The following is a 12,992-nucleotide window of genomic DNA, read 5'->3' as shown; positions in this document are numbered from 1 at the left end:
TAAGCAGCCAGTGAGAGGCCTGCATGAGGGATGCTGTCCATACCCCACTAATGAGCTTATTGGACAGGCTAACGTCAAAAACACACATTCGCACACCACACACACACACACACACACACACACACACACACACACACACACACACACACACACACACACACACACACACACACACACACACACACACACACAAACACAACATCTGGCAGGTGTTTATGGGAACAAATACATTATTTAGAGCATGTTTCAATTTTAAGTGAGTAATTATAATGGGAGCTATATAATTTAGTATTATTCATTAACCATCACAATAAGAAGCTATGGGAGGTGTAAATGCTTTGTATTCAGATAATGTTTATTGAAAGAATGGATAAATAATAACGACTTAAAGGGATTCAATATTAGGGTCAAATTGGAAGATACGGAACAATCTTCAATCATTAACGGCAAGAGAAATCCATATTCCTGGCCAGGTCCGGAGAATTCAACCCGTACTCTGATATTGGTCTCATACGAGGCCTCCACAGAGAAGCGGAAGCGGCCTGCCGTTGATGGGTCACACGTTGAGATACTCTGATTGGTTGTCGGTCCATCCAATTGCGTCCATAGGCATTTTGGTCTGCACCCGTTGATAAGGCCCCTTTAAAATCCAACATGACCTGAGAGGAGCAAGCCTTACACACATTTTCAGATGGGCCTGACGATGTCAGGCTACCATATTCCAAGTCGGGTAATCACAATAACTGATTTTGCTAGCCAATTGGAGAATACAAATTAATCGAAACAAAAGGATCCAAGAACAATGAAAAAGGTTTTAGGTCGTTTTAACCAGTCTTTACTAGGTTACTATTTTCCTAGTCTTGCTTTTCTCCTGTGTCTTACTGTGATGCCAATTTGGCACCAGAATATAAGCCTCACTGCACCATTAGTGTCCTGTCGCAGTCGGATCTCGAGCTCCATTAGAGATATCCAATGTACGTCAGAAATAAGTCACTCGTGATTCAGCTATGACAACCAGCTTTTCTTTTCAAATCAATTAGTGCCCCTTGGGAAAGGTTTTGTGCTTGGAGTGATCTGGATCTTACACTAACACAGATGCCATTAAATGCTTTTAATTGGTTTTGATCTGAGCGGCCCATATAGTTCACAGCCTTTGGCTGAGATGAGCAATTAAACCGATGGTATTGAGTCTCATTAGTCTGGTTCACGTGTCGTGTGGCAGCTGGCAGACCGCTGCCGGAGACCCCACCGGTAGATCAGGAACACACGTTGTGTGTTTGTGTGTGGACGTTGTCAAGGGATCAACTGCTCATAACACAATAGGAATAAAAGGTTTATTAAAACTACAAGTACAACAAGTGTGTTCCCAACATCACTCCAGAACCAATCCTGATTTATCCCCGTGTGGCGATTTCCCCTTCTGAATTATAGGTCGGCTGGATGAATTTGCCCTTTTGCATTTTCAGTGTTTGAGTCTTTTTGAATGATAGTGTTTTTTATTACAGAGGCAGGAAGAACGATGGACATGGTGTGTAGGAAAGAGGCAATGCTGTTTCAATTGAAGATCACATTACGTGTCCTCATTATCTATATATTATAATTGTATTAATGCCATCGCTTTTAACTCAACTATCCCAAAACAAGTACTGCACCAATTATAGTATCATAAAGGTTATACTTAAAGGTTATTGATAGTATTCTAAATGTTATTATAATGATCCTTAATTTTATGTCAATGTTATTTTATTGCTATGTTCATTAACATAAATTGTACTGCAATTTCTTAAAAGGTAAAATCTCTGACTGAAATCCTATTGAAATTTGGAAGGGTATTTAGGATCTACAATAACACAACTAAATAACAACAGCGGGATTCATGAATAATTGTACATGCAATTTTAAACAAAGATTTGTTTGAAGACATTATGTGACTTTATGTGGCTCCAATAGCAGAAAAATGAAATATTCTCATCATGTTATGCACAAAGGTGAGCTCGCCAGGCGAGATCCACACATGCAGGTACGCCACTGCGACACAAACAGAAGCGCACACTCAGTGGCCCACACTCACTGAACGTGAAAGAGGGCTTTTCTTTCTGTCCACCTAGCTGCCCAACATGTTTTATGTGTGTGTGTATTTCTGTTGCATTCATCTCCCATTAGGAAAAATATTAATTTACCCTTATGAAAAATATATATCCGAACAAAGAATAACCTTTAATCAAGACGGCTGGTGGATCCTCCAGGATATGAATCAGGTAATTTACCGCTGCTCATTCAAAGCTATAGGTAATGAAAACGCAGCTCGACAGATACAATAAAGCCCGCTCTGAGCAGGCTAATGGCCTCTTGTAAGGGTTTGATAGGCTGCGGGCTCCACAGAAGACGTCACACGCAGCGGTAATGGTCATATAGACTCTCGTATGAAGCAGACGAGCCAGCGCCTGCCTTGAGTGGACTGAATACGTTCTCATCACGAAGTAGGGAAAGCCAGTGAGGCTGTAAGGATCAACCAGTTGATTAACAATCATTTTAGCTCCTCAGGGGCCCAGGAATTGATTATGGCTCCTCATTATCAGACTTGGTATTGGTATTGACCAGTTTAATTAAAGGGATTAGTATGAACCTGACTTTATATAGGTTATAGTAGGGACCAGTTTAGTAGATTTTAGAATGGACCAGTTGTAGTATAGGTGTACTATGGACCAGTTGGATAAAAGGTGTAATATGGACCAGCTTAAGTATAGGTTTTAGTATGGACCAGTTGAGGTACAGGTTTTAGACTGGCCCAGTTTGAGTATAGGTGTTAGCATGGGGTGCCATTGGCCTGATAATGGCCAATGTGAGTATTCTCTGTTTTTTTCTTCTCGCTCATGAGCCGCTTTTGCCGTACTCCACGATCACACACACACACACACACACACACACACACAACCCTCTCTGACGTCTGACCACAACAAGGTCCACCACGGAAACAGGTCCTGGCACTTTTGTGTGCGTGTGTGTGTGGGTGTGTGTGTGTGTGTGTGTGTGTGTGTGTGTGTGTGTGTGTGTGTGTGTGTGTGTGTGTGCATGTGTGTCCAACACATGCCTACCTGCCTGTGTGTATTTGTGTGCATGCGCTGTGAGTGATTGTGTGTCTGAGTGTGTGTGTGCGTGCATGTGTGCCCTTTACTGTGACTAGGTGCAGCAAAAGCTTGTGTCATTATCAATTGTTCATTTATTTTATATTAACCAATGCATTTTAACCATTGATTTTTACATCTTACTTTAGGATCCACCACACAGGTTTCCTCTTTGAATGCTGGTTTAAACTGCACCGCCTACGTATGTACAAACCTCAAAATTGCATGGCACCCAAAAACAATAATGAAAAGGGTTGAGGGGGAAATACAAACATTTATTAAAAAAAGCGAATGTTATTTCATTAAGCCTTCCCCCGTGGTGGGCTGGCTTGCATCGGCAGATGTGAATCAAAAGTCCAACTAGTGGCAGACACCTGGCCCTGTGTTAGGGGGAGAGGAGAGGGTCCCACGTCATGGATGACGCTACCCTGTCTCTGCGTGGAGCACACCTCTACGCCAACCGCCTCCCCTCAGTCCATGAGCTGGTAAAGCGGAGGGGAGGAAACAAGAGGGGGACGAAGGGGTTGGAGTGGGCACACAGACAAAGGAAACCGACGTACATAGAGGCAAGCAGGCAGACGGATAAGACAGAAGACCCAAGGACATGAGATAATTGTGGAATCGGTGAAGGCAGAGGAAGCTGGATCTCATCCCATCTGTTGAGCAGCCTCCGAGAGAGGTATAACAGATCTCAGAGCAGATCAATGAGACAGGGTGCTCTACCCCCCTATCGGTTTGCGGATGCCTTCCCCTCGAGGCTGCTAGGGGGTTGACAGGGGAAGCCCCCCCCCCCCAGCCCGTACCCTACGCTCTGAGCCACACTGGTCTCACTCTGCCACGGCCCTGCACCTGGCCCCTCCCTCACGACGATGGGTCCGCGATGGTCCAACACACAATCCACATTGTTTGCCGTCCTGGTTCCACAATGGTGGGCCGAGGTCCCGGCTGACGTCAGGGCAGCAGAAGTCTGTTTAGGCTGCCGCGTGGCCCTTGGAAATGGAAGACACACGAGAAACATTTTGAGTTAAAATGTTTTAAATATTTGTTTTGTAGCGGTCTGCGTCTTTGTGGGGTGCATCCTCATGGTTGAATGCACTTTTTGCAAGTCTCTTTGGATAGAAGCGTCAATAGCTCAATGAGGGGCAGTCAGTCTGACAGCTTTCCCACACGTGTATATATTAAACGTTCTCTGACATATGCCCCCCCCCCCCCCCTAACCCACCCACATCCCGCAAACAGACGTCACTCAAGCACTCACACAGATTCATTTTTCAATGGTATTTTCATTAGCATTTAACTCCAGACGGATGTTGTGGTGCTAAAAGCCCTTGTGTTGGTCACCCACTCAACCCAGCATGGAGAGCTAACTGGGAGCACTGAACACAATCTAATATGGCCCCGAGGTAGGATAAGAGAAAATATAATGCGTGGGGATAACAAGATGTGTGGGACGTGTACAAACACACACAAATTGACACACACACACACACACACGCACGGACAGACACACAGAAACACACGGATGCACACACACACACACCTAAACTCATTGAACTTACGTAAGTTTGTAATTTTCTTTTACGTATTGTTGACGTGGATACCAGCGAATATGTGGGATGGTGAATGAAGAATTTGTCTGTGAGTGATGTGTCTCTGTGTGTGTTGAGGGGGGGGGGGGGGGGGGGTAAGCCTGAGACTATCAGGGTACAGTCAAACAGACATCCTTCGACTAACAACGGGAGATCCACGCTCCACATCTTTTGGAGAAGGGATGAGAAGAGTCTGACCAATAAGGAAGGTGAAGAGATGAGGAGAAGAAGGGATGAGGGGGTGGAAGAAGAGAGGAGAAGAGAGGGAGCTGCGGGGTGTGAGCCGCAGGGAGGGGGTAATCAAGTGACAGCACGATACAGCTGCACCGCGTCATGCCAGGGACGCACCACCCGGGTGACATCACTAGCGAGCACCTCGTGAATCACGGATGCCGATGGCGCATTAATCTCATCTCTCTGTCCCCTGGCCCCCCGTCACACAGGACAGACGGGGACCAATAGAGCAACAGAGTTGGATGCTTGTGTGCGCGTGCGTGTGCATGTGTGTGCGTGTGTGTGAGGGTGTGAGTGTGTAAGTGTGTGTGTGTGTGTGTGTGTGTGTGTGTGTGTCTGTCTGTCTGTCTGTCTGTAGACCTATGTGTGAGTGTGTGTGCGTGTGTGTGTGTGTCTGTCTGTCTGTCTGTAGACCTATGTGTGAGTGTGTGTGCGTGTGTGTGTGTGTGTGGATATAGAAGAAACGGCTAGAGAGAAGAGATAGTGAATGAAGCAATAGCACCAAATCACACGAGAGGGTGTGCTCTACTGACAATATTGGAAGAAGTCACAACAGTGATCTGCAAGCATCACTGAGGCCTGGCAAACCCGAGTGTAATATTGTGATTTTTTTGCAGTTATATACCTTGTTAACCGACAAAATGAAAAACATCATGAAAATGCAGCATTTATTGGGGCATTTAACAACGGATTGGTATTACTGCTGTAACGGTTTACTGCTCCATCATTTAGGGAACACACTCCAGTCGGATCGTCAGAATAATAACATAATTTGGACTCTCCATCGACATTTCTTTGACCTTGATGGAAAATTTCATGAGCTAAGGGAAAGATGTAAGAGGAGCAAAAGGATTTCTTAAAGGTCCCACATTATACCACCAGTTGTGAGTGAGATTAGCCATTACAAGCCGTTTTGAAAATCTGCCTCTTCCTGTGTTTTAGTTTCATCATCAAGTGGGCGTGTCCACCTAGATGTGTGCTGGATAGATCAGCCTACCAGCCTACCTAGTGGACTGTAGGAAACATTGCGCATCTATCCGTCATACATCTAGGTGGAAATGTCCACTTGTGATGTCACTAGAGCCATATTTTCAAAACGGCTTGTAACGGCTAATCCCACTCAAACCTAGGGGGATAATATGGGACCTTATAAACAACGACCAGCACTTCTTCGAGAAACCCTTCTGCACAGGACTCACAATGGGCTGCTTAATGATGCCACGTTAGAAGCTGGCATGGGGGAATAAAAGTCTCCTGAAATAAATAGAAGTAGTCTTTTGAATTTTTTTCTTTCTAAAATAAAAAACATGTTTTTGAGGGGTTAGAGTTAGGGGTTGTAGGTTGTGGAAACTTCCAAAATCATCTTACTCTGGCTGGTTTCAGACACCAGCCAGACACATGGAAAATGATCTCCGGAACCGTTTTCAGCACTGAAGAGACATAGCTGCCCCGTCTTCATTTACTCTAAAGGGCTTAGAAAGACAAATTTAAAATATTGTGGTTCCCAGCTCTAAATATATTGCCACTATTCTCCCTAGAGGTCCTCGTTTGAAGCACTGAGAGCAGAGGCAGGAGAACTACGTCAGACCGAAGGATACCTTGTGGCTGGTGGTGTGGGTGATATGAAGGATGCTGTGTCTACTCTCTTACTCACATACAATCACACACACACACACACACACACACACACACACACACACACACACACACACACACACACACACACACACACACACACATGTATTTCAGGGTCCTGTGTGTGTGTGTGTGTGTGTGTGTGTGTGTGTGTGTGTGTGTGTGTGTGTGTGTGTGTGTGTGTTTGTGTGTCTCTTGGGTTGTGTGAGTGTTTGTATTTCCTGTGTGGGAGCAATAATCTGCGGGCACAGTCTTATTACAGATCCATAGTATACTGTGAACAAAACCCTTCAAGTGTACACACACACGCACGCACGCACGCACGCACGCACGCACGCACGCACGCACGCACGCACGCACGCACGCACGCACGCACACACACACACACACACACACACACACACACACACACACACACACACACAATCAAACACTTTCGGACAACCCCACGCATGCACCCAGGGGGCATTCCGCCAATAGAAGGTATTGAGGAGTGTAGAGAGAATCCACTTATGCAGACAGAGATAGAGAACCTGCTAGCTCTGCAAACGCACATCGGACCTTTCTCCTGCCGTATATATTTATGAGGAATCCTCTCGTTCGTACTGATTAGGTTATTCAGCCTGCAAGGCTCCTTGGGGATTGAATGTGTGTGCGTGTGTGTGGGTTTGTGTGTGTGTGTGTGTGTGTGTGTGTGTGTGTGTGTGTGTGTGTGTGTGTGTGTGTGTGTGTGTGTGTGTGTGTGTGTGTTCATGCGTTGGATACATTTGCCTGCTCTTTTAATTTTTTACTTTTGTAGCAGAACCAAAACAGGTATTGTTTCATTACAACTTGTGTTGATGGGTTGATATCGGTATTGCTCCAACACCCACCACCACTACACCATCAGCACCACCTCCTCCACCACCACCATCAACACTCCCTCCGCCACCAGCATTACCTCTACCTCCACCACCAACACTGTTATGCCAATTCCCGGGAGTACACTACAGCTGCATAGATCCTTTCTGATGAGCACGATCATAGCAGCCATGAATTATTCATTACAGGACCAATAGACAACAGACGTTTTAATGTTTTAAGTGCAATTTACCATGATTTATCTCTGCCGTTTCATTAGTTTGCATAATTAAATATTTAAAAGTTGTTTTATCTATAAACTCCAATTTATGAACTACAGCTGTAGTTTTGCCTTGATTGTCTCCCCTCCCCCCCCTACAAGTTTAGATTTCGCGAAAAAATGTGTCCTCATATTATAAAGTTTTATTTTGGTTTTTGTACGTTTAAAGTGTGAGTAACAGTTGGCTTTGTAACAAATAGCCACCATAAATTGGATAATTCAGAATTGTGTGTGTGATAACATCTATTGCAGTAGCTGTTAACGCTTTGTAGAGAAAATCCATAAAAACAATATTGTTCTTCTGATTTGTTCGAGTTCTAGTTAGAAGGATGCGTTTCATTACAGGGCTATTCTTAAAGTAATCGATAACAGAAACCAATGGGAATCTGGGCTTTCATCCAAATAAATCCCATGCTTTTCTTTAGAGCCATTAACGGGTACTTCTGTAAGCCTTGGGATATTACAAATGGTTCAATGGTAAACATCGATCCATCCTCTCTTGAGGATTACCGAAGGAATGGGTCAACTAGTCCAGTGGCCACCCGGTGATGCTGCTGACGTCACCCTCTTGACATCAGCAGCTGGCCTCAGCATCCGGAAGCGCTCCGCTTAAATATCGGCCGCGGCATCACGGGCTGGTGTGTGGTCGCGTCTTGAAGTGCACAGCGCCCCGACGGAGAGGAGTGGACCGCTATACGCACCGATACGCTCTGCATCCCTGTGGCTCTCCAGAAACTTTAGCAAGGGTGAGAAGGTTCACAGGACAGCACTGGGCGCTGGGTTTGGTGTTCAGAGATGACCAACGACACCGTCCTGCTGCCGGAAGACTATGAGATCAACGCCTCCGAGCAGCTTAGCCCCCTGGCGCTGGTCCTCCACAACCACAGCGCGTTCCCGCCGCTGAACCTGCAGTCCAGCTCCCTGGTCACCTCGGCCACCATGTTCGCGGTGGGGGTCCTGGGGAACGTCATAGCCATCGTGGTGTTGTGCATCTCCAAGAAAGAGCAGAAGGAGACCATCTTCTACACGCTGGTGTGCGGCATGGCCGTCACCGACCTGCTGGGGACGTGCTTCACCAGCCCGGTGGTGATCGCCACCTACGTGGCCGGACGGTGGCCAGGCGGGGTCCTGCTGTGCGACTACTTCTCCTTCTCCATGCTGTTCTTCGGCTCGGCCGGGATGTCCATCATGTGCGCCATGGCCGTGGAGCGCTACCTGGCCATCAGCCACGCGTACTTCTACTCGCAGCACATAGACCGCTCCATGGCGCGCCTCGCGCTCATCGCCATCTACCTGGCCAACATCACGCTGTGTGTCATGCCCAGTTTCGGGTTTGGAAGGCATGTCCGTCACTACCCGGGGACTTGGTGTTTTCTGGACTGGAGGGCGACGGATCCACTGGGTGCGTCTTACTCATTTCTCTACGGCGGCGTAATGTTGGTTTTAATCGCCGTGACCGTTTTGTGCAATTATGCCGTATGCAGGTCGCTGGTGGGGATGAACCAGAGGTACACAAGGACAGTCAAGACGGAGGCGTCCATGCGCAGCGGGGCGCGGCGCCGCTTCCCGCGCATGCCATCGGTCACCTCCGCCGCGGAGATGCAGATGCTCTGGCTTCTCATCCTGATGACGATTGTATTCCTCGTCTGTTCCATCCCCTTTGTGGTAAGTCCATCTAACGAAAAATACTGTATAAAAGTTTGCCAAAAGGCCTAATCTGTTCTTGTGCATAAAGCCCCCTCCTCGCATAAATACACGTTTTATCTCCACTATCTGTTGGCTGACTTCCCTCTCTGTTACTGTCTTCCAGGTGCGCATCTTTGTGAACCAGCTGTACGGTCCTGCTTATATCTCCGCTGCAGGGAGTGATCTGCTTGCGATCCGCTTTGCCTCATTCAACCCTATTCTAGACCCATGGGTGTACATTCTATGCCGGAAGAACTTGTTGGTGAAGGGCTGTGAGAGGTTGAAGCGGACAGTGGGACATGTCAAGGAGGACCGCGTCCACTCGGCGGGCTGGGTGGGACAAAACTCGCCCCAGTTGTTTGACCACAGCAACGACACCAGCTACGCGTCATTACGCACGGCATTACGCACGGCCAAGGTTCGGAAGCCCGCGGAGGACCAGGCGTCTGACGACAGAGGAACCTCCTTCACCGACTTCACCACCAGGCAGGCTTGGGACTACGACACCGCCCGGGCCGACTACCATCCGTTCAGCGTGGAGCATTCAGCCGTGACCTCCGTGGAGGGAGAGATGGCGGCAGCAATGGTTCCCAAACCCACCGTGTCTGCCCCTGACGATCGCATCGGGGGGGCGCTACAGGCCGTGTGCTCCGTGGAGTCCCTCCATCAGTGCGCGCTCACGAGGAAAGTGGACATCGTCACGTGCACCTTCAGCACACCCAGCTCCACTCTGTCGGTCAAATGCATTTAACGAGGGCCCCTTGTATTATCACTATAAACAGGCCTATAGCAGTATGGGATCAGTTATAGGACACACAGGAAGTTCCCTTTACCGAGTGGTAGGAATAGTTTTACAATATACCCTATGGGTACCTACAGAGTGCATGCATATTTGTTATTATGCATTATAGCACAATAACAAGATATATTCACTGAGTGAATCCAAGTGTCATTGTTTTTCTGAGATGGTTGTTGTGTATCTGTGCAGGCATACTGGTCTGCTACTCCGCTCACCAGGGCACGGGTCTGCGGGGTTCTGTGTTGGAAAATAAAAAATGTTCCGTATATATGAAGTTAATATTTATGGTTTTGCCTACGGGTTGGTATTTTGAAAACGGGAGCCCTGAAGGAACTGAATATAAATATGAATATATATATATATATATATATATATATATATATATATATATATATATATATATATATATATATATATATATATATATATATACATAGATAGTTGATAGGTTGAACAGCTATATATGTATTATGAATATAAAAAGGCTAAGGAAAATTAAAAAGAAAATTAAAAGGCCAGAATTAAGCCTAGCCTACATGTTTGTTATGTTCATGATGATAGTCACTATGATGTGTTTAATTGTGTGCAATAAAAAGCAACCAGAAACCAATTATGTAGATCTGACTAACCCATATTCCGCTAACGAACTATTATCAAAAAGTCGATATGGAACTTTTCTTTGCTTCACAATCCTGTATTTTCTACATGATCACATTTACAATCCAGTGCAGTTGCTGCGTTCTCCTTACTAATCTCGTCGTCTGCAACAGGTGAGGATTGCAGCTCATTTGAAGTTAGGACACGACGCCCTCTCCAGTCGATTATAATGTCTGCATTAACCATGTTCAGCCACAAGGTGGCGCTCCAACATAGCAGAGGGTAATTCCCACAAAATAGCACAGGCAGTTACATGGGTTTTGTTTTAACTAATCATTAACTCTATGAAACGTCCAATTATGTCAAACATAGCGGATGTATACATGCAAATAAACATGATGTTAATAATATCACAGACAGTATGATAAAATTAAAATATTAGGACGTAATAGCACAGGTTATCATGAATCTGTGGGGAAAAAGATGGATACATAATACCGTGCAGGGCTAATAATGTTAAGTGCTCTTCAGAAACTTTATTCAACATAAATGCATCACAGAAAACGTATACCCGGGACAGACAATATTGTTAACCAAGTTCTCTCTGCTACCTGGAGAATTGGTTTTGAATGGTAGACAAGCTAAGACAGTTAGGGAAATGGCTTGGATCAATGAGGTACATTAATCTACATGAAATTAACTAAACCAATCTGAATACTAGGACTCTATATCCATTATTTGGTGTCAAGTTGTTGAACTTTGAAAACGAGAGGATCCCAAACCAACGAACCGGGGGCTGACCCTCATGCTGTCGTTCGGACCCTCGGGACCGGAGGACTGGTGATTTCACACTGGTAGCATTTGCTTCCATTTCTAAATGCTGCTAATCATATATATACACCGTAGCCTATATATAAACACACCTGAGGTATTCCAATACAGAAATTATAATATAACAAATAAATTAGTGTTAACGAAATATGTGGTGAACAGCGCTTGGTCTTATTTGATCAGGTTTATTGGTTGGACCACTTTCCTCCACCGGGTCCTGTCAGGACCCCCGGAGCCGGGTCAGGAGGGGGTCTGACTGAACGACGGCTCATGGGAGTCGGAGTCCCGGCGGTGGGGGTTGGGGCTCCAGGTGCAGAGGCTCTGTCAGTCCCGGTCTGTCTGTGTGTCTGTCTACGTGTGTTTTAAATGGACTGGTCCATCTTTGTAGGTACACCTCCTTGGTTTGGAACCGGTACAACTTGGACCTGGGCTGACCTCTGGGGAGTTGATGTGTTGTACAGCCACTTTTATCACATATATATATATGTATATTAAGTAACCAAAAACAACAAGGCTGATACGATCTTGGTAATAAATAGTTGTGGTTCATAGACAAAGCTCTCAGATGAAGCAGTAATAAATAAATAACTTACAAGAAATAAATATATGTTGTACTATACAGTAATGCATGAGGATGCATAGCATCCATTGTGTTGAGTTCACTTGATCATAAAAAATAATTATAAAAAAATTACTGGTTCTCTTGTTCAGGGGTATTGAAAAAAAAGGTATTCTTTCAACAATAATGGAGTATCAACATCTTTCGGACCACAGTCTTCTCTTCTCTTAGAGATACAGAACATACACATTTAAAATACTTATAGCACAAGAGGGTGAACCCATGGAAAACAGCTTTTGGATCCTCCTTTCTCGTGTACGACTATAAATCATATTCCCTTTATGAGTGTTTCATGAGTAATGCTGGCTTATACGAGGCGCCATTGGTTCAGTTTGGAAAAACAATCCTTGGAACAGAGAGAGAGACTATACAGTAAGTCGATGCTTTTGTTCCTGGAACACTCACCCCCTCCCCCCCCCCCCCCCTTTCCCCCCCCCCCCCCCCCCCTTGGTCTTTGATCTTCCAACCCCTGCTCTCCGCTGACGAGAGCCACCCAGAGCTCTCCTTCCCCAGGAAGACCCCTCCCTGAGGGGGCAGCGAGCATCCTCCATCACTTCCTCCTGCTGTCCTCTCCTTATAAGGGGGGGGGGCCCTGCTCCGTGCACTGCGGTGCTGCTGGACGGGGCCCCTCTGTCTCCCTACGGCCGAAGGGCCCCGGGGGCCCGCCTGGAGCCTGCAGCGCGGTCGTGGCGCTTCCCCCGCTCGCTGTAGCTCCATTCATGTGATGAGTAATGGCCGACAGCAGGCTCCACTGTGG

At 46.2% G+C, this 12,992-nt stretch overlaps 2 protein-coding genes across 2 annotated transcripts in view; one reads left to right on the top strand and one right to left on the bottom strand.

The window, feature by feature from the left end:
• The first annotated feature begins 8,358 nt into the window (after positions 1-8,358).
• ptger4c (prostaglandin E receptor 4 (subtype EP4) c) lies at positions 8,359-10,520 on the top strand. Its single transcript, XM_030362870.1, has 2 exons — positions 8,359-9,368; positions 9,514-10,520. Exons 1-2 carry the CDS (start codon positions 8,499-8,501, stop codon positions 10,138-10,140), a joined length of 1,497 nt encoding a protein of 498 aa, XP_030218730.1. The 5' UTR covers positions 8,359-8,498; the 3' UTR covers positions 10,141-10,520.
• Positions 10,521-12,693: 2,173 nt separating this feature from the next.
• The window catches only part of LOC115548253 (artemin-like), a 16,410-nt gene continuing 16,111 nt past the window's right edge, over positions 12,694-12,992 (bottom strand). Inside the window, exon 4 of the mRNA XM_030362725.1 lies at positions 12,694-12,992. This exon is cut by the window's right edge and continues 584 nt beyond it. The gene's annotated coding sequence lies outside the window, so the exon portion shown is untranslated.

Source organism: Gadus morhua, chromosome 8, assembly GCF_902167405.1.
Source record: "Gadus morhua chromosome 8, gadMor3.0, whole genome shotgun sequence".
In the NCBI taxonomy this organism is placed as follows: domain Eukaryota; kingdom Metazoa; phylum Chordata; class Actinopteri; order Gadiformes; family Gadidae; genus Gadus; species Gadus morhua.
This window is presented reverse-complemented; position numbering and strand designations above follow the sequence as displayed.

Bases quoted from the DNA above. Each gene is read 5' to 3' on its own strand.
- ptger4c (XM_030362870.1), top strand. From the start codon at position 8,499: ATGACCAACGACACCGTCCTGCTGCCGGAAGACTATGAGATCAACGCC. The intron at 9,369-9,513 runs GTAAGTCCATCT...ACTGTCTTCCAG, and splicing joins TCTGTTCCATCCCCTTTGTG to GTGCGCATCTTTGTGAACCA.